A 24,013-nucleotide genomic window follows, 5' to 3' on the forward strand; every position below is an offset into this window, starting at 1 on the left:
CACCTTTGAGAATGTTCTTGACTCCTGTGGTTGCCCACTGGTAGTCCGCTACCCGGCGTATAGATGCCGTAGGAGCCAGTTTTGCCCGCAGGCACTGGCCCCTGGATCTCTAGCCTGTGGCGGTGGCTGTATATCCTCTCTGGGTGGACGGTTGCCTTCAATAGGAACTTAGTAGTTCAGAAACCCCTGGGGTTCCTGTCGCATTCGGATTTGACTATTGACGGCGGCTCCAAGCCTGGTCGGGGTCCGATGGCCCTGCCTGTGTGCTTAGCTTCACTCCGTTCCCCGGTCCGGTACCGGTGGGCCGACGCCCAACCCCGGTCCTTACGGCTCTGCGCAGTTCCACCAACTCCTTCAGACGCCCACCACCATCTGCCAACCTTGCTGTCAGTGTCTGGGCTCCAACCCAGACACCTCAAGTGTTCACTCCTCTCAGTTTCACCTCCAAGACTGAACTGCTTCTTTTCCCGCCTCCAGGCCTGTGAACTCCTCGGTGGGTTGGGCCAACCGCCTGGCTCCGCCCCCCCTGGTGTGGACATCAGACCCTGGAGGGAGGCAACAAGGGTTTTGTATCTGACTAATGTTACTGTCTGGGGGTGGGGGTGTGTGTGTGTGTTGTCTGTGGCTACCTGGCTAGTCCAGGGCGCCACACGAGCAAGGAGAAGTGAGAGAGGGAGGTTGAAACCTCAGAACAGCAAAAGAAAGTGAAGCTTCCTGGTGGAGACCCTGGGGCCCAGCTAGGCCCAGGTGACACTACAGCAGTGAACTAGAGAAAGGATTCCAGGGCCACTGAAAGGCTTTCAAGCTTGTGGCCTGTTCCACTAAGTCATCGGGTGGAGGGATCAGGCTGCATACAGGGAACGGTCCTTAGAAACTGGAGGAAGAGAAGTCATTTTCCAAAAGTGAACACCAAGGCCCAGGGTGGTTGCAAGCGCCCAGGGCCACATCCCACTGTAGAACCCCTGGGAAGAGGGCAAAGTACCATCCAGGCAAGCCTTCTTGTCCAGAACCTATAGTGGAGGCCAAGACAGGTTTATCCAGAAAAGTCAAGGCTTTGAAGACAGCCGAGGGAAGAGACACAACTAAAGGGTGCACCGGCATTTACTCCCAGAACTACCCGGGATTGGCGAAGGTCCCTGACAGGGGATTCCAGCACACCAGTGGGCGACCAGGTCGCGACATCCATGAACCAGTGAGTAAAACTTTGAAACTGCACCCCCTGGTGTTGCCTCAATTATTTCGCCTGCACTGCACCAACTACAACACCAACATAGACTCTAATAAGCACCAACGGTTGCCCCAAGGTACCGCTCCACCTGTGGGGAGCAGAACCACCATAGCTGCCAGTCCATCAGCCCCAGAGGTCCCGTCCAGCAGCGGCGGCTCCATAGCCGCATTGCACAGGTGGCGTCACGAATATTTCCACAAACTTTAATTCAAGTTATCACCCCCACAACTGCCATATTAGTTGACCCCGCCAGGGTCACGGAGTCGAGCCCCACCACCACTGACAGTCCGGCCCGACACCGGGTGTCCCAAAGCCCTGGGGAGGGAGAGTCACTAGGTCCTGTCATTGCATCTCTCCGGTAAGCGGTGATCGTTTGTGTATCTCCGTCTACCGGCAACATGGTCTGGTACACGGTCGGATCCCCGTTCTGCTTCCCCGTTCCGTTATTCACCGGCTGCCACAACCGGTCAATAACGGAGATCACCATTGCTATAGCAACGCGCCTGTCAGCGGTGACGTCACCCCTTACAGCCAGCAGCCTCAGCTCACTCACGGAGTGAAAAGACTGCACGGGGAGCAGCACTGTCTTCCTCCAATGCAGCGCTGCTGATGTAGAAGAGCTACATGGGTTGAAGGAGAAAGAAGACAGAAGACTATGGATCGTGGAGGGATGAGAGGGATTGATAAACATGGAGTCTCTAAGTGTGTCTGTGTATTTATTTCTATTAAAGTATTTTTTCTCAGTGTGGTGTCTTTTTTTTAACCCTTTATTGGAGATTCTTAATGGCCGGGTCAAACTTGCCTGACATTAAAAATCTCTGGCTTAATACTAGCTAGTAAAACAAAGCTAGTATTAACCCATTATTACCCAGCGAGCTACTGTCACCAGGGCAGCTGGAAGAGTTGGATACAGCGCCAGATGATGGCGTTTCTATGAAGCGCCATTTTCTGGGGCGGCTGCGGACTGCAATTCGCAGCAGAGGGTCCCAGAAAGCTCAGGCCAACCTGTGCTGCGGATTCTAATCCCCAGCTGCCTAGTTGTACCTGGCTGGACACAAAAATGGGGCGAAGCTCATGTCGATTTTTTTTTTAATTATTTCATGAACAAATAGGCAGCTGGGGGTTGGGGGCAGCCCGTAGGTGACTGTTGTACCTGGCTAGCATACAAAAATATGGCGTAGCCCACGTCATTTTTTGGGTGGGCAAAAAACTCCTGCATACAGTCCTGGATGGAGTATGCTGAGCCTTGTGGTTCTGCAGCTGCTGTCTACTCTCCTGCATACACTAGTGAATGGAGCATGCTGAGCCTTGTCGCTCTGCAGCTGCTGTCTGCTCTCCTCCATACAGACAGACAGCAGCTGCAGAACTACAGCATAGTTCATAAGCTCAGCATACTCCATCCAGGACTACTGTATGCAGGAGTTTTTTGCCCCCCCCCCAAAAATTACGTGGGCTTCGCCATGTTTTTGTATGCTAGCCAGGTACAGCAGGCAGCTATTTGTACCCGGCTGGGAACCAAAAATATAGGGAAGCCCTTTTTGTTAATTATTTCATGAATTTCATGAAATAATAAAAAAAAACGACGTGGGCTTCGCCCAATTTTTGAGTCCAGCCAGGTACAACTAGGCAGCTGGGGATTGGAATCCGCAAGCTCAGGGTGCCCAAGCTTTCTGGGCACCCCTGCTGCGAATTGCAGTTCGCAGCCGCCCCAGAAAATGGCGCTTTCATAGAAGAACCATCTTCTGGCGCTGTATCCAACTTCTCCAGCTGCCCTGGTAACGGGTGGCTCGCTGGGTAATAATGGGGTTAGGGCTAGCTGTATATTATCAACTGGCCCTAAGCCCGAAATTCATGGTGTCATGCCAATATTAGACATGGCCACCATGAATTTCTAGTACAGATAAAAAAAAACACAACACACAGAAAAATATTTTTATTAGAAATAAAACACAACACAATTAGTGACTCCATCTTTATTGAAATTAAGAACCCCCCTCCGCAGTAATCCTGGGTCAAGGGTCCCACTCCGGATCCAATATCATCTGATCGGTTTGCTGGAAGGCAAAGCGATCAGATGATGTGTCAGGTTCAAGGGCCTGAATCACATGACACAGCAGCTGATTGTATAAACGGCTTTTATATAATCAGCTGATGCATCAGTGCAAAAAAACCCCCTACACACTTCAGTGCAGACTCCTGTCCGACAGCATCAGCTGATAGTTTAGCCGGCCAGGCGGTAAAAAGCCGACCTCGCCGCTCGACTTATAGTGTCAGCTGATTCCATCAGGTGACCGCATCAGCTGATCATCGCCAGGTCTGAGAAAAAGAGAGAGAGAAAGAAGAGAGAGAAGATAGAGAAAAGAGAGCGAAAAGAGAGAGAGAGGAGAGAGAGAAGAGAGAGTAGATTAAAGAGAGAGAAAAGAGAGAGACAGAGAGAAAAAGAGAGAGAGGGAAAGAGAGAGAGAAAGAGAGAGAAAGAGAGAGAGACAGAGAAAAAGAGAGAGAAAGCAAGAGAAAGAGAGAGAGAGACAGAGAAAAAGAGAGAGAGAAAGAGAGAAAAAGAGAGAGAAATAGAGAAAAAGAGAGAAAGAGAGAGAGAAAGAGAGAGAGAGAAAAAGAGAGAGAGAGAGAGGGAGAGAGAGAGAGAGAAAAGAGAGAGAGAAGAGAGAGAAAAGAAAGAGGAGAGAGAGGAAGAGAGAGGAGAGAGAGAGAGAGAGAGAGAAGAGAGAGAGAAGAGAGAGAGGAGAGAGCAATGCAGCCTCATTCCGTGAACTGCTTTGATTTTAGAGGTGTGTCCCGCGGCTCACAGTTGATGTCCGGCTCCTCCCCTCAGTGTATAATTAAATTAAATTATAATTATAAATATCTAATAATTATAATTTAAAATAAAAAAATAATAATAATAAAAAAAAAAAAATTCTTTACCAGGACCGGTCTCTCACACCTTTAGAGGGGTCCCTTGGGCAGACCCAAGAGGGAGCTTGCCTCCACATCTCAGCAAGGGGTGTAGTGGAGAGGCTGGGAGCTAGGCTGCAGAGGCAGTCACGGAAAGTAGGAGGAGTGAGCCAGTCTGGGGGGTGGAGTGTGGCAGTTGCAGAAAGAGGACACACGGACACCCCAGCCAGACCCTGCACGTGTAGTAGCTGTTGGCGTGGGAGAAAGGTCACCACTGAGTAAGTCTGAAAGACGCTGAGGGAGTCAGTCGGTCGAGTACGGGGACTCCTGGTGACTAGGCACGCACGGGGCACAGGTCCCTAGAGTAGACGTCCAACTATTGATCTGCTAAACCTGCCAGTGAGGGTACTGGAGGTACCTCACCAACCTACACAGAGTCCGAGCCTCAGCAGCAACGAGGGGGCCCATAAGGGGATCGAGCCTGGAGCCATCTTCCTTGGTCCACGCTGCCGGCAAACGGTCCAAAAAGGGGAGAAAAGGCAGTAGCGACTTCCCTGGATGAATCCCACGGTACTTCAAGTTAGGGTTTATCCGAAACAAGAAGTGCTAGGAAGGCGAGCAAACAGTTTCCCTTAGACCGGCCTAAAGGATACCTGATTTCACCTGGTTATCTCTGCATCGCCCGGGTTACCTCACAAAAACATCAAAAAGTGAGTAAAGAACAGTTGCAAGACATTTTGGACTGAGACTGAGTTATTCTGGAACCTGTTGTTCTACACACCTGAGCGAGCCCCTGGGGCCAGCCTCACTCACGGGAGGCCACACTATCTGACTGCAGCACCCCCATCAGCCCCAGACGCTCGTTAAAACTGCAGTGGCGGTCACCCATACTCCTGACAGCAAACCGTGAGTGGCGTCACGACTAATATATAAATAACCTGACATACCTGTTGCCAAAGATACCAAAGTGAAGACCCTGCAGCGTCCCGGAAGGTGGAGTGACGTCCCTGAGGTGACTGCTGCAGGTGGGCTACACAGGGACACTCACTTGGCTGCTATAACTGAGGTACACAGGAACACTTTTCCATTTAAAAGTCCAGTTGGTTTATTTTATGCTGCATAAACCACCCTTGCAGCGTAAACACAAAAGCCTCTTCCGGCTTAAAGGAATATACACATTATTACAGTCCAGTTAATTGAGGTGCAAGGAAAAGTCCCTGTTGTGCAGAATTACTGGGCCCTAAGGGCCAATCCTGGACCGGCGGAACGAGGAATCCTTAAGCTGAAGGATTGTCTGAACCTCGTACCCTGCTGTGGTTACAGTCCGGCCAGTCAGGAAGGTGACCGTTCCCCTGCTGCGAATACTCTTGAGAACCTCCCTGATCACTAAAGGTTGGTTGCACCCTCTGGAAAAGTGTACGTCTGGTCCCGGCCGAAGCATAACTGAAGAGAAACACGCTGTAAGTCCCTTCCAGGCAGAATGCAAGTCCCTGTGGGTGGGATGAAAGGGCTTAACAGCTATAATGACTTTTCCCGTGCTAGTGTGACGTCTGCCAGGAGGATGAGGGGCCTAGGAGTGCCCGAAGGTACACAGGTGCCAGGGAAGCAGCCAGCCACCAAATTATACTGAGTAACTGTGGATGTGAAGTTTAAGGAGAACCCCTGTGGGACCAATCCTGGTGCCCTGTTTGCCGAGACTGTTATTAGTGAACAGAGTTTGTTTAAAAGAAATTCCCGTGTGTGTTTCTTTCTGTCTCAGAGGAATGATGTGACGGCGAGTGGAAGACATGAGAACCCCCCTTTAATTGGAGCACAGACTGGGAGGCATGGGGTTAACCTCCGGCCGCGCTGCGGCCTGGTAACCCGTGAAAGCACGGCCACTACTGACTGACAGCCTGGCTTCAACAACAGTCGGCGAATTTTGTGCAAAACTCGGTGTGACACAGACAAAACTCTACTGTTCTTTGTTAGCTACATGTCTAACATCTTTCATTCCATAGCCTGGAAAAGCTCCTTTACTTAAAAGAAAAACATGGCTATCTCTGGCATAGAACATTGAATCGCAGATACCAAGGTATCAATTTATTCAGCTCCCTATGACCTGCATGCCCATATAGATGGCTTAGAAAGATTGATCCTACTGACAGATTCCCTTTACATGTCACTTTTAGTGTGTATGAATAATAATGTAAGGTCTAAGCCACACGGTGAGAAAATCGGTGCGAGTGGAGTGCGATAAAGCATCGCATTCCACTCGGACTAATTTTAGCCAGTTTGCCAGCGCACATGAGCGATTATTTTCTCAGCCCTAATGGGACCGAGAAAACAATCGCAGCATGCTGCGACTGTAATGCGAGGCTCTTTTCTCTCACACCCATTCAAGTGAATGAGGCGAGAGAATAATCGCACTGCACTCGCAGTACACCGGTATATCGTACGAGCAGAGCGAGAATCGCAATAGCCGGCTATGGAGGAGAGAGGGAGATAAATCCCTCCCCTCCTCCGTGCCGGCCCGCCCCTCCGCAGCACTGGCCCGCCCCTCCTCAGAGTCGACCCGCCCCCCGCAGCTGAGGTCCGCTCGCACAGTCGGACCTCAGTCGCATGGATACTAGCATGACTCTCGGCTCCTGCTGTGCTGCCAGCACGAGCCGAGTGACATGCGAGCATCGCAGTAGTGCCCCGTGTGGCCCCGGCCTAACAGGTATAATTCCATCATACAACACTGGGTGGCATCAGTACATTATAAACATACTGTATATTAACAGCCATTACTAAATGGGGTTATTTTCTCTGATAATGACAAGATGAAACCATGCGTGGGATTTTCATAAAGTGAGCATAGTGTGAAATTATAAGTCACAACTGCTAACAGCACGTCTAAGGGAAATCCTATAATCTGCTTTGTGTACATGGTCGCCATAGCTGACACCTCCAATAACCCTTCAGTGCTGGTCATGTGTCCGCACCACCTGGGGATCCAGCACTGGTCATTAGCTATTCTTACTGTAATAGGATGGGGCTGCCATAGACACACTGTATCTTTGTGCCTGTAATATGCTTATTGGAGTGAAAGATGTATAGTGCCCCTCCTGTAGCATAAAGTTACAAACTACATTGCAGGCTATCTCTGAGCAATAAGTTTTTCAACTTTTGCAAATTTTGAAAAGTGGGGCAGATGAAAACTTATAGGGGTTGGTCCAGCAGGTTTGTGACATTTTTACAATTACTGAGCACAGGAATGGGCACAATTTTTAACTTATGTCAACGCCTGATCATAACATCCATTAATTACATTTTCTGACTTTAGGGCAATCCAAACTGTACCAAATGTATTAAAAGGAGTGCACCTCTTAATAAATTTGGCACATTTCACAACAAAACTGAAACAACAGTTTTAATAATTCTCCCCATAGTATAGATATAATCTAGGGATAGCATTTTTCAACCGGATTTTATATTTATTGATTTCTTTCTTTATTTATTTATTTAAAAAAAAATAAATTCGGGACCATTCTTGAACTCGAACATCTGCCCAAACGCCGATTTCCATATAAGTATAAGGGGACCCAAACATTGTGCTTTAAAATGGTGGTAGAAAGAGCTAGGGGGATTAGAGCAGGAGTATTATACTTACCGAGTATCCCGCATGGCTGGAACACTATTTCCGGGTCTGCTCATTAAACCTAATACATATTCACTGCTTCCCCCACCCAAGGGCAGGCCCAGCGTCTGTGATTGGTTGCAGTCAGACCATGACAGCTTGTCTGTGATTGATTGGAATCACATATTCTGTCTGAGTCTCTATAGAGTAAAAAAAAAATACATTGGCGAAGGGTCCCCTCATATTTTGATACCCAGCGCAGATAAAAGCATACGGCTACAGGCTGCAGCCCTCAGCCCTTGGCTGCATATCAAAATAAGAGGGACCCTATGTGGCTTAATCTTTAATTATGTAAATAAATAATTTTAAAAATCAGCATGCGGTCCTCCCCAATTTTGATACCCAGCCATGATAAAGCTAACAGGCATGAGAATTAATATTCAGACTAAGAAGCAGTGTTTCAGCCGTGCAGAGATTTTGTAAGTATAGTTGTCTGTTATGATCCGGTAACCGTGGAAGATTACAAAAAACTCCCATTGGTGAAAAAACACCAAGAAAACAGGAGTAGTTGGAAGTTGGGCTGACCGCAATCCCCTATCAGACCACACTAGAAGTAGCCGTGGAGCGTTCCTAAAAACCTAGACACCTCGTCACAGCCTAAGAAATTAGCTACGCCTCGCAGAGAGAAATGAGGAAATCTATCTTGCCTCAGAGAAGTCACCAAAGAAGTACAGTAGATAGCCCCCCACATATAGAGGTTACGGTGATGTAGGAAAACACAATACACAGATAGGAAAAATAGATTTAGCAAAGGCGAAGCCCAAATAACTTGATACAAAGGTCAGTGGTCAGTGCAAAATCCCTATAGAAAAATACCAAACTCCTAGTAGTAAAAATGGCCCTGGAGGTCGAACGACCTCACCCCCACTAGATCAGGTACTCTTATAAATAATGGGAGAACAAAATACCAAAAAACACACAAAAATACAGAAGAGCAAATAATCAAGTTAAATAGAGAGAAAATCCCTTTTCCTGCTGGAGAGCTAGCAAAGGTGGATCCCCCATGCTCACAACACAAAAGAAACAAAACGTCACCTGCAAGAAAACAGATACAAAGCAAAACAAGGAAAACAACCACCCTAAGGTGTAAACCAGGAAGCAAGTAAAAAACTGAGACCTTATCTGCAGAAGTCTTGCTCAGGAAAACAGGGACGGAGAGAACTCCAAACCAGGAAAAGAGACTGAGGAATATACAATTATAACCGGCGCCAGCAAGACAAAAAGTGCTCTCCTATATAGACCAGACTTGTTTGCAATAGGACTTCCCTAATTCCCAATTAACGCTGACACCTGTCTGAGTCACAGGCTCAGATTCAGCTCCACTACCATTCTTGGCCACCAGAGGGAGTTCAAAACAGCACCCACACAGATGACATTCACAACAGTTGTTCTGCTTTAACCCCCATTGTGCTTTTTTATCTGGGTGGCTGAACCAGAACAGTAACACAGACTTAACTTGGAAGTACGTGTCCAGAGTCCGTGCTCGGACACTATGTGTCCGGTACTGACCTCGAACTTTACAGTTTGTGTTCGCCCATCACTAATTATTATGCCTCCTGTGGCACTAAATACTCATACATACAGAACGATAGTGGTAGTGCAGGCCAGCACTTGCAACGCATAGAACGACAGTTCATGCCACGTATCCCACTTGGGTACCCAACCAATAGTTGAATGCCACAGAGGAATCACGGAGGATGGTGGTTCGGTCTGCTAGGTAATCCTCCACCATCTTCATAAACTTTTCCCTCCTTGTCAGAGTACCCTGCACATCACTGCCTGGACACTGGGAGGGTCTAATGAAACTGTCCCAGATATATGATAGTGTTCCCCTGCCTCTGTAGGTCCTGCTGTGTGTCTGCCTCCTCTCCTTTTTGGTTGCCCCCAAAAACTCTGACCTCTGCTCCCTGCATTGTCAGGTTGGAATCTTTTGACCAATTCTTCAACTAAGGTTTTTTTTGGTACTGCACCCTTTTTGTAGCCTTCACCACCTCAGGAAGGAGTAATGGAAAGTTCTCCTTGTAGCATGAGTAGGGAAGGGAGGTAGTACCCTCTGTAGATCAGACAACTATCTTTTGTTCCTCTTCCTCCTCCTCAGGTTCTGTCATGCTAGGTTTGTGGAAGTACCAAGCGGATGATAATTGGGATGGGAAACCCTGTGTATAGTGAAGGGGAGATGGTGACCCCTGACCAAACTTACCCCTTGCTTCCCTCACCACCCTAGATAGGTTCCGTTCTCCTCACCTTTGCGCCAAGCAGGATACCTGACCCTGGCTAACCCTGAGCTGGGAACTAGGTAGGGAACAGATGGGATGAGTGCTTAGTCAACCCCACTAAATAGTAAAGAACACACAAGGAATACACACAGGGGAAAGTATACAAATAGCTTATCTCCAGATGACTCAGGGAGAGGAAGTGCAACAACAACAAAGTTTCTCCAGATGAATACAAGCCAACTGCTTGCACTAAAAACCTATACTTGTTTTTAAACCTATCAACAGGAAACAGCAAGGGGAATGAGAGTATTTGAAGACACAAATGGAAGTGCTGATGATTAACATCTGAAAGGTGAGGAAATCCGCAGGGTCCTAAAGAAAAAGGGATTATTCCTCTTTATTTCTATAGCGCCAACACAGCGGTTTACAATTCAGAGGTTCATATACAAACAAACAGAACTGTTATAGAAGATACACTAATTAAAGGAAAAATAAAGACAACCCTGCTCATAAGAGCTTACAGTCTACAAGGTGAGGTGGGTGTGACACGAGATACAAGTGCTTATTTACAACAACGGTCCAGCCATCTCGAAGAAATGTGGGCTAGATAAAGGCTACATGAGCCAGTCACCATCCAATCTTTGTAATGTTTTTGGGTGCGGTGGAGTTTGAGGGAGAATTATGTTCTGAGAAATAGTGGAAGAGATATATATGAATTGACTTTGATTAGGGAGGATGACAGGCTGTCTTAAAAAATGTGTTTTTAGGGAGTGTCTGAAGCAATGGAAGTTGTGGATCAGCCTAGTTTCTTAGGGTAGAGAATTCCAAATGATTGGTGCAGCTCAGAAGAAGTCTTGGTGTCGGGAGTGGGAGGTTTGGAATAGTGTGGATGTTAGTTGAAGGTCATTTGCGTAGTGTAGAGAACAGGTAAGATGATAGATAGAGATAAGGGTGGAAATGTAGGGGGGTGCTGCACTGTCAAAAGCTTTGTGGGTGAGAAGAATCCATTTAAATTGGATCCTATAATGTATGGGCAGCCAGTGCAATGACTAGCACAGGGCGGAAGCATCCAAGTAACAATAAGCCAGATGGATGACCCTGGCTGCAGCATTAAGGATGGACTGGAGAAAGAAAGTCTAGTGATGGGGAGCCCAATAAGTAGAGAATTACAGTAATCAAGGCAGGAGTGGATCAGGGTCACAGTGAGGGGTTTTGTTGTTTCCATGGTGAGAAAGGGGCGGATTCTAGAGATGTTCTTCAGGTGCAGGCGACAATTTTGGGTAAGAGATTGTATATAGGAGGTGAATGAAAGATCTGTGTCAAGCATAACACCCAGACAGTGAGCCTGTGGCCTAGGCGTTATCGTGTTGCTGCACACAGAGAGGGAGATGTCAGGATTAGGGAGGTTAGTAGACAATAGGAGTAGAAAAAGTTCAGTTTTGGAAAGGTTAAGTTTCAGATAGAGGGCAGACATGATGTTGGAAACTGCCGACAGACAGTCCCTGGTGTTCTGTAGTACAGCGGGGGTGAGGTCAGGGGATGAATTGAATGTTGTGTGTCATCAGCATAAAGATGGTACTGAAAGCCAAATTTGCTGATGGTCTGTCCAACTGGGGCAGTGTAGAGAGAGAGAGAAAAGAAGAGGGCCAAAGACTGAATCATGTGGGACCCCAAAAGTGAGAGCAAGAGAAGAAGATATGGAGCCAGCAAATGATACACCGAAAGAGCAGTCAGAAAGATAGGAAGAGAACCAGGAGGTATCCTTTAGGCCAATTGAGTGGAGTATAGCGAGTAGGAGAGAGTAGTCACCATTACGTTTTGCTGCCAAAAGGTCATTGGTCAGTTTGATGAGGGCAGATTCTGTAGAATGTAGGGGTCAGAAGCCAGACTGTCATGGATCTAGAAGGGAGTGAGTGAAGAGGTAACGGGTGAGAGTAGACCAGGCGCTCCAAGAGTTTAGAGATGAAGGGAAGATTGGAAACTGGTCTGTAGTATTTGTGCAGGATGGGTTTTTTTAAAAAAAAAATAATGGAGTAATGATAGAGTGTTTAAAGGAGGAGGGGAAGATACCAGAAGAGAGAGAGAGATTAAGGCCCTGTGCACACTTGCCGTTTTTTGCCGCAGATATCCTGCGGTTTTGTTGCATGTTTCGCTGCATGTTATGTTCATAACATCTCTGCAGTGATTCACCAGCAAAACCTATGGGAAAAAAATGCTGTGCGCACTATGTGGATTTTAACAGCTGCATGTTTTGCTGCAGGAATCCCACAGCAAAAACAATTGCATGTCACTTCATTTCCACACGTCGCTGTGGCATTTCACTCCATTGACTGCAATGTTAGCGTGAAATCCCACAGGGAATAACGCAGGCAGCAAATTCTGTGCGGTTCATTGCGTTTTCCTGCGTTATTCCCTCCGGTATTTAGCGTTTTCGGGACATAATGTCTCATCACTGCCTGCGGTTTGCACGGAAGTGATGTCATTATGACAGGAAGAGGAAGCAGAGCAGAGAGTAAACACACATCACAAACATAGAATACACGCAGATCACACTCACACACAGACATACAGAATACACATAGAAATCAAATGGACATATAAAAATAAACAAACGCGGGCTCTGCCGTATTTTTACCTTCCAGCCGAGGTAAACACACAGTGGCGGCCCGGTATTCTCAGGCTGGGGAGGGCGAGGGCCAGGGTTAATGCCCTCCCCTCCCGCAGCCGAGAATATCAGCCCGCCGCTGCCCCGGGACTGTCTCATCCATGATGAGGCAGTCCCGGAGTGTCCCCGACTCTTCAAGATGCCGTGATGCAGTGGCAATCCAGGTAATAACGAGTTAAATGACAGCGGATCACTGCCATTTAAGTCCCGGCTTTTAATTATGGTAGCGTCTATGAGACAGCTTTCATGATTAAAACCCGTAATTAAAGTGAAAAAACACACACCGAAAAATCCTTTATTTTAAATAAAACACAAAAAAGCCCGTTTCACCCCTTTATTAACCCCTCCCAAACACACAGCTGCGGCGTAATCCACGTCCTACGATGCTAGCATGCAGCCGCGACTGACACTGTACAGAATGCAGCCTCGCAACGAGACTACAGGGGTAATTACAGGTCATTTCTCACAGCCGGTAATGTGAACACATTACCGCACGGGAGAACTGCATTGATGTGTCATCTATCTATCTATTTATCTATCTATCCATCTATCTATCTCAGAATGAAATTACTTTTTTTTTTTTTTTTCCACAATGTGCTTTATTGCATTGAATGCATTAAAACACATGTACCAACCTGCGGAAAAACCGCACCAAAACCGCACAAAAACCGCAACAAAACGCGGCAAAACGCATGCGGATTTCAGTGCGGTTTTTTTTTCCGCGGGTGCGGTAATTTTTCAGTGCTTGCGGAATTTTCTTGAGAAAATTCCGTTTTCCAGTGCGCACAGGGCCTAAAGATTTTTGTTAGATAAGTAGTGATGATTGGAGAGAGGGAATGGAGTAGGTGTGAGGGAAAGGGGTCTGTAGCGCAAGTAGTAGCACATGAGGAAGAGAGGAGTGTGGAGACTTCATCTTCTGTGATTGGGTCAAATGTAGAGAGTGAGCCAGACGGGATGTGAGTAGGGATGGGAATAAGGTCTATGATAGAGGGTTGCACTTTAGGACTGAGGAGGGAGTGAAAGGTGTTGAGCTTTTATGGAGAACTCCGGCATCGCTGTATAATTCGAGCTTGCGATGTGAGCAAGGGCTGTTTTACTCTGTGGTTGGAGGTTCTGAGGGTGAGGGGCACTACTCGGTCCAGTGTGCTTCTGAGAGTGTCATTGTAGTGATTTACGGCCAGATGCAGATAGGAAAAGAAGGAGATTGGAAAAAGTGATGAGTATAGAGAGGCTGTAAGTGTATGAGGGTCAATGGCCTGTAGATTTCGCAGTGTGTGATAGGTGGAAATGTGCTGAGGTGGGAGAGGATTTGTGAGCGTGAAGGATAGAATCTTGAATCCAGGTTTCAGTGATGGCCAGCAGATTAAGAGAGTTTATTGAGAAAGTAGTTCTGAAAGTAAGGAAGCTTGTTGCATACAGACCATGGATTCTAGATACACAAAAGAGGAAGATGAAGGTGTATAACTAATGTTAATAAGGTTAGCAGGGTTTCTATATTCTTTCACCTGAAAGAAGTAGTACTAAGAAGAGAAAGAGTAGATAGATTTTGGATTTGTGATATGGCTTACGATTGGAGTTGGTTGAACTCGCAAAAACACGGGACCGGCGAGTCCATGCTAAATAAAAAAAAAAAACAGATCCGCTCTGGAATCCGGTACCCATATAAATCTATGGGGACCAGAATCCAGAGATTAAAAATGTTGGTGGAAAGGTTAGGGTGGTAGGAGCGAGCGCGGTGTACTCACCAAAGCTGTGTCATGGCGCCACACTCCTTCCTGGTCACGCTTTCCCTTCCAGGCCCAACAATTGAATATTCACTGCTTTGACCATCCACCGGCGCGTGTAATTAGTTGTGTGGTGCCCCTGAGTGTCCAGTCGCCACAGAGGTACTGCACCTCAGCCAGAGGTGTGGAACCTCATCCCTGGTAAGAAGCAGCACACAGACCACAGTACACACACACTCTTGATATAGCTACACTTCATCAGGCCGTGGTTATGGCGAGTTGCACCTTAGGGAGAGCACAGTCCCAGACCCAGTCTGGAGGTGGGGCTAGTTAGTGGTTGGACACTTAGAACGGAGTGCAGAAAGTGAAACTAAGGAGAACGGGTTAGGAGGAGAACGAAGGAGGAAGTGGAGGGGAGAGGTCCTGGGGTCATTATCCACAGTGAAATGGGTACTGTATCAACATGGACTGAAAGGCCAATCTGCCAGGAAGAAGCCATTACTCCAAAAGAAACATAACAAAAAAACAGATTAATGTTTGCAATGCACCCAGGAACAAAGACCTTCATTTTTGGAGACTTGTCCTGTGGTCTGACAAAACTAAAATTGAACTGTTTGGCCGTAAATACCATCATTACATTTGGAGGAAAAAGGGAGAGGCTTTGAAGCCTAAGAACAACATCCCAACTGTGAAAATGGGGGTGGCAGCATCATGTTGTGGGGTTGTTTTGCTGCAGGATTGACTGGTGCACTTTACAAAATAGATGGCATCATGAGGAAAGAAGATTAAGTGTCAATACTGAAGCAACATCTCAAGACATCAGCCAGGACTTAAAGCTTCGGCGGAAATGGGTCTTCCAAATGCATAAGGACCCGAAGCATACTACCAAACTGGTTACAAAGTGGCTTAAGGATAAAAAAGTCAATGTTTTGGAGTGGCCATCACAAAACCCTGATGTCAATCCTATTGTAAATATATGGGCAAAGCTGAAAAGTCAGGTGGAAGAAAGGCAACATAGAAACATGGCTCATTTACACCAGTTCTGTCAGGAGGAATGGGCCCAAATTCCTACCAACTATTGAGAGAAACTTGTGGAAGGACATCCAGAATGTTTTACCCAAGTCATACAGTTTAACTCCTTAAGGACAAAGCCAATCTTGTACTTAATAATGAGGCCATTTTTTGCAATTCTAACCATTGTCACTTTCAAAGACTAACTGTAGAATGCTTTAACAGATCCTGGTGATTCTGACATAGTTTTTTTCATGACTTATTGTAGTTCAGGATAGTTATAAAATTAGGAAGATATGTTTTGCTTTTATTTGGGAAAAATCTGAAATTTGACAAAACGTTTGAAAATTCTGTAAATTTCAAACTATTAATTATTATTATGCCCTTAAACCAGAAAGTTATGTCACACAAAATAGTTAAATTATATTTCCCACATGTCTACTTTACATCAGTGCAATTTTTGTAACATAATTTTTGGTGGTAAGGAAGTTAGAAGGGTTTAAAGTTCATCAGCAATTTCTAATTTTTTCAACAAAACCATTTTTTAGGGACCACATCAGATTTGACGTGACTTTGAGAGGCCTATGTGAAAGAAAATACCCAAAAGTGACACCATTCTAAAACCTGCACCCCCTCAAAGTATTCAAAACCACACCCAAGAAGTTGTTACCCCTTTAGGTGCTTCACAGGAACTAAAGTGATGTGGAATGAAAAAAAAAAACTAAAATAATTATTTTACCTAAAAATGTTGCTATAGCCCCAATTTATTCACTTTTAGAAGAAATAACACAACAATATGGACCCCAAAATCTGTTACCCAGTTTCTTCTGAGGACGCTGATACTGTACCTCACATGTGGTCAGAAACCTCTGTTTTGACAAATGGGACGGCCCGGAACAGAAGGAGCAATATTCAAATTTTGGTACACAAATTTGGCTGAAGTAGATTGCGGGCACCATGTTGCATTTGCTGGGCCCATAAGGTACCTAAACAGCTGAAAACTCCCACAAAAGACCTTATTTTGGAAACTAGACCCCTCAAGGATTTTATCTAGGGGTATACTGAGCATTTTGAACCCACAGGTACTTCTCAGTATTTGATAACATTAGGTCATCATATTGAAAATTTTCATCTTTTTCACAAAAATGTTGCTTTAGCACCAAATTTTCAAGAGATAACACCAAAAAGTGTACCCTACAGTTTGTTATCCACTTTCGTATACTCCACATGTAGTCAGAAACCTCTGTTTGGACAAATGTGAAGGCTCTTAATGAAAGGAGCAATATTTGAATTTTGGAAAGCACATTTGGCTAAAAAAGATTGCAGGTACTATGTTGCAATTGTAGGGCTTCTAAGGTACCTAAAAAGTAGAAACCCCCAACAAGTGACCCCATTTTGGAAACTAGACCCCTTAAGGAACTTATCTAGATGCTTAGTGAGTACCCTGAACCCCCAGGGTTTTATAACGTTGAGCCGTGAAAATAAACAAAATATGGTACATTTTTATCACAAAATTGTTACTTTAATCAGACAGCTTTTTTTTTCCACAAGAGTATCAGGAAAAAATGCCTCAATATAATTAATTGTGCAATTTCTCCTGAGTACATTACATTACATGTGATACATTACATGTGGTGGAAATCAACTGTGTGCATGGCAAGGCTCAAAAAGGGAAAAAGCGGCAGTTGACTGTAAAATTGGCTGGAATCATTAGCGGACGCAAAGTCACTTATGGAGAGCTCCTGAAGTGCCTAAACAGTGGAGCTCCCTCACATGTGACGTTATTTTGAAAACTAAAACCTCAATGAATTTATCTAGATGTTTAGTGAGAACTTTGAACCCCCGGGGGCTTCACAGAATTTTATTACGTTAAGTCATAAAAATAAAAACATTTTTTTTACCACAACATAGTTACTTCAACCAGATAGCTTTATTTTCCCAAGGGTAACAGGAAAAAATTCACCATACATTTTTTTTGTGCAATTTCTCCTTGAGTTCTATGATATCTCATATGTGGTGGAAATCAACTGTTTGTGCACATGGCAATGCTCGAAAAGGGAAGGTGCGCAATTTGACTAAAATTGTCTGGAATCATTAGCGGACATCATGTCACGTTTGGAGAGCTCCTGAGGTGCCTAAACAGTAGAGCTTCCCCATAAGTGACTCCATTCTGGAAACTAGACCCCACAAGGATTTTATCCAGGGGTATAGTGAGCATTTTGAAGCCATAGGTACTTCACAGAATTTGATAACCTTAAGTTGTCATATTGAAAAATTTCATTTTTTTTCACAAAAATGTTGCTTACTCACTTTTTCAAGAGGAAACACCAAAACGTTTACCCCCATGTCTTATGAGTGCAGTGTTAGGACAAACAGTAGGGTTCCGAACAGAAGGAGCAGCATTTGAATTTTGGAATAATTTAAATAAATTGCGGTCACCATATTGCATTTGTAGGGCCCCTAGGGTACCTATACAGCAGAAACCCCCATAGGTGACCCCATTTTTTAAACTAGACCCTGCAAGGATTTTATTCAGGGGTATAGTGAGCATTTTGAATCCACAAGTACTTCACAAGAATGTTGCTGTAGTGCCAAACTTCTCACTTTTAGGCTATGTGCCCACGATCCAACGACACTGCGTCTAGTACACAGTGTTATCCCTCTTGCGAAGATGCGAGTGATGTTCACAGGAGAATGCAGGTGCCCGTGCCCACGATCCGTGTTCAGACCGCTGTGGACTTTAGTTCTATCTTCCCTGCGGAGAAAACTCTTGTCTTTACAGCATAAATTGACATGCTAAGGCTCAGGAAGCCATGCTACTGGTCAGTTTATGCTACAGGGAAAAGAAGCACAGTGGGCAGGAGATTTCTAAAAATCGTTCTGCTGCGCTTGTACTGCACAATGCAGCATTTTGGACACAGTGAAAACACTCTGAGTCCAAAATGTTGCAAACCCTAATTGTGGGCACCCTAAAAAGCTAGGATGGATGGATGGATACATAGATGTCAAACACATATATAATGTCCCACCCCCCTAGATATTGTGATCTGGCACCCTTTAGTGACTTTCAAGTGACATTAAAGGGTGTTTAGCTTTTATATTTAGCCCCAAAAATAAATTATTTTAAAAAATGACAAGGTGTCCCCCCCATTTTTTACATCCAGCTAGGGTAAAGCAGACCGCTGCAGACCACAGCTGGCAGCTTTACCTTGGCTGGTATTCTAAAATGGAGGGCACCCCACATTTGGCCTTGGTTATTTGGCCCTTCCCAGCCTAAAAATAGCAGACTACAGCCGCCCCAAAAGTGGCACATCCATTAGATGTGCAAATCCTGGCGCTTCGGACCAGCTCATCCCTTTGCCGTGGTGCGGTGGCAAATGGGGTAATATATGAGGTTGATATGGGCATAATGGTGATCACGTTACCAGAGACCGGAGAAACATGGCCTGAATTATGATCTCCAGGGTCTAAGTTAGCTAGATTTTCTGACGGTGGGGGGCGGGTATTCACTTTTTTCTTGCCACTGCTTTAAAACGGTGGATCAGAATAAGTACCCTTTCTTGCTGCTATTTTTTTCCATAAGGCTGTTGTAAAGAGGTTAAGGGCAATGCTACAAAATACTAGTGAAAAGTATGTAAACTTTTGACTTTTCAGAAAGTAATAAAAATACCTTAAAACATTCTCTCTCTCTCTCTCTTATTATTCTGGCATTTGGCAAATATAAATAATTTTGGTTCCTGATTGACCTAAAATGGGAAAGTTTTATTTGGATTTCATGTTAGATATTGAAAAGAACATTCAGATGTGTCTTTTTAAATAGTGTATGTAAACTTCTGGTTTCAATTGTACAGTGCGTTGAGCTTGATGTCACCAGTTCTTCTATAGACCCATTGACGCTATGCAGCAGCCAATCACTGTAATGCAAGTAGTCAACGTGACTACATGTGACTACACATGTTTAGTGGCTGAAACAAAGCCATGACACATGCAGGACAAGGACTCGAGCATTGTGCCCGAGCAGATACTCGATCAAGTATCGCAAATCTCGAGCACCCCAATGCTTGATCGGTTGCAGGGTATGCTCACATATCATTAGATATGATATTATCTCATATAATATTTATCTCAGTTTCTACAAAAAAAGAAAACAATTTTGGGAAAAGGAAAGTTTTTCTGTTCAACATTGATTTACTGATCTCAAATGTGTAATTTTTTTTTCAAAAGAAAAACTGTGTATTTGAGTTGTATATAATGTAGTTTTCCAGCTGTGTATTAACTCTATAGTGCACACTACAGCTACTAAAGAATCTCTTTTCTTTAAAAGGAACCTGTCACCAGATTTGGTGACTAAAAGCTGCAGCCACCACCAGTGGGCTCTTATATACAGTATTCTAACATGTTGTATATAAGAGCCCAGGCCGCTGTGTAGAACGTAAAAATGATTCGATAATACTTACCTATATGATCAGTGAAGATGGTGATGATGGTGCAGATGGGTCAGATGGGCAGATGGGTGTCTCTGTTCTCCGGGTACGGCGCCTCCTCTTTTGGCCATCTTTGTCCTCCTTCTTCTGAAGCCTGGGTGCATGATGCGTGCTACGTCATGTCATGCACACAGGCCAGCATTGAGGTCCCGCACATGCGCACTACAATACTTTGATCTGGCCTGCTCAGGGCAGATCAAAGTGCAACTGTGCAGGACCTCAATGCCTTCCTGTGTGCAGGACGTAGAAGAAGGAGGATAAAGATGGCCGAAAGAGGAGGCGTCGCACCTGGAGAATGGAGACACCCATCTGACCCATCTGCACCGCACCGACCATTTAGGTGAGTATTATAAATGCTGTATATAAGAGCCCACTGCTGGTGGCCGCAGCTTATAGTCGACAAATCTAGTGACAGGTTCCCTTTAAATGTCAGTGTATCCAATAGCTGATACAGACGGAAAAGGGCCCCTGTGCAAAAACAGTAAATTTACAGTCCAATAACTCATCAAAATGCACAATTCCACTGACTTTGGAAGTAGAAATGGGTCCCCTGACCTCTTGGGCCCCTGTGAGGCTGCGCAGGTTGCGCCAATGATATGTCCGCCCCTGAGTCTAATCAGTAGTTGTTGATTCAGCAAAAAACTTGTTCCAAAGGAGATTAGCAAAAAGCTGCTACTACAAAAGATATGAAGAGTACCAAATCGGTACTACCGATGTAACAGCACTGTATATAAACGTCAGGAGCTGTTCTGTATTCTGGAAGAATTGGTTCTCTATATTTCAGATTACTATAGAAATTCCTGGAAATTCAATGCAGGATGGCGGTGAAGGGGGATTGTGGGGGGGGGGGGGGGGGGGGCTGTGAACTTGGTGCTGGGTGCAAGCCCTGAACGGAATCATTGAAGCCTTGCTACACCTCTGCAGGATGGAGGCACCATGCAGTACAAGCTGTATAGCACATAGTAAACTGTAAACTTGTGATGCATATAGAGCAGGTAACTGTTCTGCTTAGAGGTGATGGATTTCTGGCTATTCTGCTGTTCTACCTGTTCTCATGATACACATTTCTATGTGTATATATTATATCCTTATGGTAATGCATGCAATATCCTTTACAATATATGTTGCTTGGCTCCAAATTATAATACTATACATTCATGGTAATAAGGCCAATTATTAACTTTTTTTTTGCTGCAAAGAAACCGCTTTACCTGACCCAATAGTGAAATGCAGATTTATGCAGCATTTATGGAAAGTTTATGTGTTTTCTATAGGTCTGTTCTATCCCTAACCCACTCAGCAATAGCGAAGTCATCAGAAAACACTTTTAATGTTATTAGTAGGATTGAATTAATCCTTAGAATCGTTTTCAGGATAAATAACAGTAAAATGTACAGTACAAACTCTCTCGTAGCCCTGCACAGTGGCTATAAACCTCCACACAAACCACCACGTAATCTGCCCCTTCAATGCAGACTAAATAGGCCTCATTACACATAATCCTGCCTGGATTTTATAATAATCTCTCCTTGTGGCTCTGGCAAAGAGAAGAAATAACAGAAGACGTCCTTACCATTTGCTGCAGTGTGAGACTCCTCTCTCTTCTTCTATCAGCCTTTCAGTTCCTATACCAGAGTACGTCACAGTGCCAAGTCTGTTATTCTACCCCCTGTGCCCTGATGGCTCTTCCCTTGGCATAATGTACACGGCAATAAAGACCTAACAGAGTGCATTCTAGCAAAACACTAAAGTGAGTTTGTGCTGGTCCCTCTGGCTATTATTCTCTGCATCCATGTAAGACTCTGCCTTCTACTTGGACTGATTAGCTGGGGGCAGGGAGGGATGGTAGCTCCTTAGATTGCTGAGTCTATTGCTTGGCTCTGGGTCACTGACAGCTGCTTTTTTCCTCCTGTTTCTGTTTCATTCTCTCCTTATTTCCATCTCTCTCTCTCTCCTGTTTCTCTTTCAAGATTTTGCATATTAAGCAGCACCTTGTCTTCTGGAAACTCTGTCCAGGATCATGATGACGATGATGATGGTTATGATGATGATGTCGATGACGACGACGATGATGACAATGATAATGACAATGACGATGATGATGGCGACAATAATGACGATGATGATGATAATGATCATCATGATAATCATGATAATGATGAAGATGATGGTGATGATGACAACGATGATGATGATCATGATGATGAAAAAGCATGATTGTACTATTATAATATTGTACTTTATTGGCTTTATCATCAGACAGTGACAGATACGGACAAAAAGGGGCCCATGTGCAACAATAGTATATAGGCCCTATGCAGTCCAATAGTTCTTTCTATGACTGTCATTGTTTGCTGATTTGGAGGTGGTAATGGTCCTCCTCACCTCTTGGGTCCCTGTGCAAGAACAGTACATGGGCCCTTTGCAGTCTAGTAGTTCTGTCTATGATAGTCGCTGTGTGCTGATTTGGGGGTAGTAATTGGCACCCTCACCTTTTGGGTCCCTGTGCAAGAACAGTACATGGGCCCTTTGTAATCCAATAGTTCTGTCTATGACAGTCGGTTGTGTGCTGATATGGAGTAGGTAATGGGCCACCCAACCTCTTGGGCCCCTGTGAAAGAACAGTACATGGGCCCTTTGTAATCCAATAGTTCTGTCTATGACAGTCGGTTGTGTGCTGATATGGAGTAGCTAATGGGCCACCACACCTCTTGGGCCCCTGTGCAAGAACAGTACATGGGCCCTTTGTAATCCAATAGTTCTGTCTATGACAGTCGCTGTGTGCTGATTTGGAGGAGATAAAGGCCCCAGTCACTTCTTGGGCCTCAGGCTGCACCAGTGATATGTCCGCCCCTGTCATCAGATGATTTAGTAAGGAAATTCAGCCTATTAGGTCTTTAGAAGAGAAATATTTACTGCAAAATTAATGTTGGTGGCCTTGTGTTCAGTATACCTTTTCTCATCATAAGGCCTGTTTCACACGTCAGTGATTCTGGTACGTTTGTGCTTTTTTTTAAAACGTACCAGAATCATTGACATACGCAGACCCATTATAATCAATGGGTCTGCTCACACATCAGTGATTTTTCACTGAACGTGTCTCCGTGCAGCGTGCACCCGTGGCCGTGGTTCTACACGGAGAAAAGTCAGTTTTTTTCTGGCATCACTGATAACCCACGGACCACACTATGGTGTGATTCGTGTGTGATCAGTGAAACACGTACCAGAAAATCACGGACATATTAAATATTAAATATTTTCAACTTACCTTGCCTGCGATTCGCTGTGCAGCCTCTGCTCTCGGCAGCTTCTGCCTGGCTCATGAATATTCATGAGAGCAGGAAAATCCGACCAGGAAGTAGCTGCTGAGAGCGGTGGGCGGACGCTGCAGACCCGAGGAGTTCAGCACCATGGACAGCAGTAGTGAAGGCAGGTGAGTAATGTCCATGTGCAATCACGGGATCACGGATCACGGATTGCACATGGACAACCCACGTGTGCCGTGAATCACGGAACACGGAGGGACATGTGCGTGTTTTACACGTCAGTGAAGAACGTCTGTGTTTTTCACTGACGTGTGATACGGGCCTAAGTGAGTGAAATTGCAACATGTTTGTTAAAATAAGCAAAATTTGCAATTTTCCTCTTTTTAAAGGGAACCTGTCACCAGATTTGGGGCCTATAAGCTGCGGCCACCACCAGTGGACTCTCAGGGGTACTTTGCACACTACGACATCGCAAGCCAATGCTTGCGATGCCGAGCGCGATAGTCCCCGCCCCCGTCGCAGCAGCGATAACTTGTGATAGCTGCCATAGCGAACATTATCGCTACGGCAGCTTCACATGGACTCACCTGCCCTGCGACATCGCTCTGGCCGGCGACCCGCCTCCTTCTTAAGGGGGCGGGTCGTGCGGTGTCACAGCGACGTCACACGGCAGGCTACCAATAGAAGCGGAGGGGCGGAGATGAGCGAGACGTAAACATCCCGCCCACCTCCGTCCTTCCGCATAGCCGGTGTGAGCCGCGGTGACGCAAGTAAGCTGATGTTCCACGCTCCTGCGGCTTCTCACACAGCGATGTGTGCTGCCGCAGGGGAATGAGGAACAACATCGTACCGTCACTGCCGCG

General features: G+C 45.4%; 1 protein-coding gene across 2 annotated transcripts in view; it reads right to left on the reverse strand.

Moving 5' to 3' along the window:
- The window catches only part of SEPTIN4 (septin 4), a 133,029-nt gene extending 111,102 nt beyond the window's left edge, over nt 1-21,927 (reverse strand). Inside the window, exon 1 of one of the 2 annotated variants that reach the window (XM_075335370.1) lies at nt 21,458-21,927. In XM_075335370.1, coding sequence (XP_075191485.1) covers nt 21,458-21,460 — 3 coding nt within the window. In that variant the 5' untranslated portion in view covers nt 21,461-21,927. The remainder of the gene's footprint in view (nt 1-21,457) is intronic. The other variant, XM_075335369.1, reaches the window with a different exon arrangement.
- Nucleotides 21,928-24,013: the final 2,086 nt, after the last annotated feature.

The sequence above is a fragment of the Anomaloglossus baeobatrachus genome, chromosome 2, assembly GCF_048569485.1.
Source record: "Anomaloglossus baeobatrachus isolate aAnoBae1 chromosome 2, aAnoBae1.hap1, whole genome shotgun sequence".
NCBI lineage: Eukaryota > Metazoa > Chordata > Amphibia > Anura > Aromobatidae > Anomaloglossus > Anomaloglossus baeobatrachus.